At 52.7% G+C, this 3,354-nt stretch overlaps 1 protein-coding gene across 1 annotated transcript; it reads left to right on the top strand.

Moving 5' to 3' along the window:
* Positions 1 to 492: 492 nt before the first annotated feature.
* On the top strand, positions 493 to 1,215 carry SOX14 (SRY-box transcription factor 14). The gene has a single exon (XM_010952303.3). The coding sequence runs from the start codon at positions 493 to 495 to the stop codon at positions 1,213 to 1,215; it is 723 nt and encodes a 240-aa protein (XP_010950605.1).
* Positions 1,216 to 3,354: the final 2,139 nt, after the last annotated feature.

The following is a 3,354-nucleotide window of genomic DNA, read 5'->3' as shown; positions in this document are numbered from 1 at the left end:
TTCACCAGCCTCCCCGCATTCTCAGCCAGGTGCTGTTCTAGGCGAGGAGGCTCCGGAAAGCCACGGGCGGGGGGAGGGAGCCACGGCCGTAGACACGAGAGAGAAGAGAACCAGAGAAGGCGAAGGTAGAGACGGGGAGAAGGAGGAGCTTCCTGCCCTCGCCTGCAAATTACCTGGCCACTTAATCCCAGAGACTTCGGTACTTGGGTCTCAGCCTCTGGTGCCGGCAGCCCCCCAGCCGGCTGCCCTCTCCTCCCCCGCCCTTCCTGGCCCTACTCGCCCCCCCGGGGCCTGCTTGGGTGCTGAGACTGGCATGATCAGCTGAACTTTGCGGGGTTAGCGCTTCTCTCTGGCTTCCCCTCTTTGGTGTGGAGGCGAGGGGAGCGCAGAGCCCCGGCTCAGGACGGACAGACAGGCAGACCGACAACCGCGTCCAGGCTCGCCTGCAGAGCTCCTGCACTCCCCACCCCCACCCGCCTAGCCTCCGGGACCATGTCCAAACCTTCAGACCACATCAAGCGACCCATGAACGCCTTCATGGTATGGTCCCGAGGCCAGCGGCGCAAGATGGCCCAGGAAAACCCCAAGATGCACAACTCAGAGATCAGCAAACGCCTAGGCGCCGAATGGAAGCTTCTGTCCGAGGCAGAGAAGCGGCCGTACATCGACGAGGCCAAGAGGCTACGGGCCCAGCACATGAAGGAGCACCCTGACTACAAGTACCGGCCGCGGCGCAAGCCCAAGAACCTGCTCAAGAAGGACAGGTATGTCTTCCCCCTGCCCTACCTGGGCGACACGGACCCGCTCAAGGCGGCCGGCCTGCCCGTGGGGGCCTCCGACGGCCTCCTGAGCGCGCCCGAGAAAGCTCGGGCCTTCTTGCCGCCCGCTTCGGCGCCCTACTCCCTGCTGGACCCCGCGCAGTTTAGCTCGAGCGCCATCCAGAAGATGGGTGAAGTGCCCCACACCTTGGCCACCGGCGCGCTGCCCTACGCATCCACCCTGGGCTACCAGAACGGCGCCTTCGGCAGCCTCAGCTGCCCCAGCCAGCACACGCACACGCACCCGTCCCCCACCAACCCGGGCTACGTCGTGCCCTGTAACTGTACCGCCTGGTCTGCCTCCACCCTGCAACCCCCCGTCGCCTACATCCTCTTCCCGGGCATGACCAAGACTGGCATAGACCCTTATTCGTCAGCCCACGCCACAGCCATGTAACCCCCAGCCCGGCCTGCCAGACCTGGAGGGCAGCCTGGAAGCGGGGTCTGCACCCTGTCCTCTGCGCCTAGCCGGGGCCTCCAGATGACTCCGGGTCACCCCTGCCGCCACCCTCTACCCTACCCCAGAGTCTGTCTCTCTCTCTTCCACGGGGATGGTAGGGGCGTCCTCCCGGACCCAAGGCGCAGACAGGTGCCAGAAACTTGCGACCGTTATGACAGCTATACAGCTGTCCCTAGCCCGCCTGTCCCAAAACAAACCTCTGACTGTACCCTCTTTGGACAAAAAAAGTAGGCAGTTTTGCTTTATTTATGTCCCCTTCTCTTTTCTCTGATGGGCTTTGGACTCCAGATCTGCCAGATCCTAGTATTATATCTAGAATATGCATATATATTTTTTCTTTCGCACTCTGAAGAAAGAGTTAGCTGTGTCTCTGTGTTTTGCCATCAGACACAACTAGGTGCCATTTGCTCTTCATGTGTGGGGGAAAAGGCTTAAAACTTTAAAACTACAGAAAGGGAAACATTTCTATTTAAAATCATACCATGATAGTGTTTGCTTCTTTAAAGGTAAAACAGAAGGACCCACATGGTTATTTACTTTGTATAAAGCAGTGCTCCTAGAGACATAAGTTTACTTTTAGACAGAATGTCAGGTTATGAAGTCAGGAAGTAGAAAGTGAACAAAAATTAAAACAATAAAAACATCCTAAATGGTCATAAATGTTTTGACAATGTCTTGGAAATGTACCTAGAAGGATTTCACCTCCTTACTCTGTTCATTTGTTGAACAAAGACGTTTTGAATAAAGACAATCTGTCATTGCAAAAAGTAACCTTTGATGTGCATAAAATCTGAAGTCCAGAGGCCAGGTCTGTGGGTCTGGGAGCTGGGCTGCTGGGAGGCTAAAAGGATATAGAGTGACTCCAGCAGTGGCAGCTGGTGGCTGGTCTGCGTGTGCCAAGTCTGGTGGTCCGTGGGCCGGGTGAAAAGGGGCACAGAGTCTAGGTTTTGTCCCGATCATGCCCTCTGGATCCACTTTTTGCCTTTAGAGGCTGGACAAAGGTATCTGTCCCTGGGATATCACTCTTCCCTTGCGTTTTTCACGAAGTGGTCAAACCACTTCAAGGAGCGAATGAACTAAGATAAAGGCCAACCCAGACTTCTGAGATCTGAGAGCATTTTCTTTTTTTTAAACCAAACTCCAAAGGAATGGAGAGAAGCGCGGAATCTACAGGGAACCAGTTGCGCACAGAGCACCGCATCCTGCGGTGGGTGTTTAAGTTCAATACTGTGAGAAGAGCGGTGGAAAGGTTTTTTTTGTTTTTGTTTTTGTTTTTGTTTTTTTAACAAGGTGTTTGAAAACGCTGTTGCTGGCTCTTCTGAGGATTTGGGACTCCTAAGTTAAAAAACAAAAGTCTAAGAAATGCTGAAAAATGTGCCCTAGGTCACCACTCCGAATTGAAGGAGACTTTTTATGAAGAGTCTGCAGGTGCAAAGGGAAAAGGAAGGTGGTAGTGACACGGCTCCGATGCAATGAGTTTTTTAAACATCATAAAAATTGAATAAGGCGTAGCCCTTCGCGTTTAACAAGCAAGGAAAAGAGCCTTTTTCTTATCCCGGGTGGGTTAATGTTTGCTTGAAGATTACTGTTTTTCATTGGGAGAAAGGACCTCCTGATGCCTTCCAGAACAATTCTTTGGAACTTGTTCTCAAAATCAAAGGGTGTCCCCCATCTCTTGTCTCCTGTCCCCAGTCTCACCCCCAGAGCTGTGCTCACGCGTATTTATCTGTAGGTCGGGGGCTTTTCTCACTAGCTTTGATTTGGCGCGGGGTGGGGGTGGGGGCAGTTTAGCGGCTTGTCTACTTTCTGCTGCTGTTGAGGGATTTGTGCGCTTGCCTCTGCCGTTTCCAAAGGAGTCGGTGGCTGGAAGCGCACGCAAACGTTGTCAACAGACACCAAAGCCGAAAACCACGGATTAGCATATTGTCCTCAAAACAATTAGAAATGTTTGAGGTGTTATTTGGAGCCTATTCATCTGAACCCCTTTGTCAAAGGGGGATTTTCATTATTAAAAAAAAAAGTTAGCAGTTGTCCATCTGGCTGAGCTGAATAGCAAAGTGATCCATGTTGTATATG

Source organism: Camelus bactrianus, chromosome 1 (genome assembly GCF_048773025.1).
Source record: "Camelus bactrianus isolate YW-2024 breed Bactrian camel chromosome 1, ASM4877302v1, whole genome shotgun sequence".
In the NCBI taxonomy this organism is placed as follows: domain Eukaryota; kingdom Metazoa; phylum Chordata; class Mammalia; order Artiodactyla; family Camelidae; genus Camelus; species Camelus bactrianus.
The sequence above is the reverse complement of the archived record's forward strand: the minus strand, read 5'-3'. Positions and strand labels throughout refer to the sequence as shown.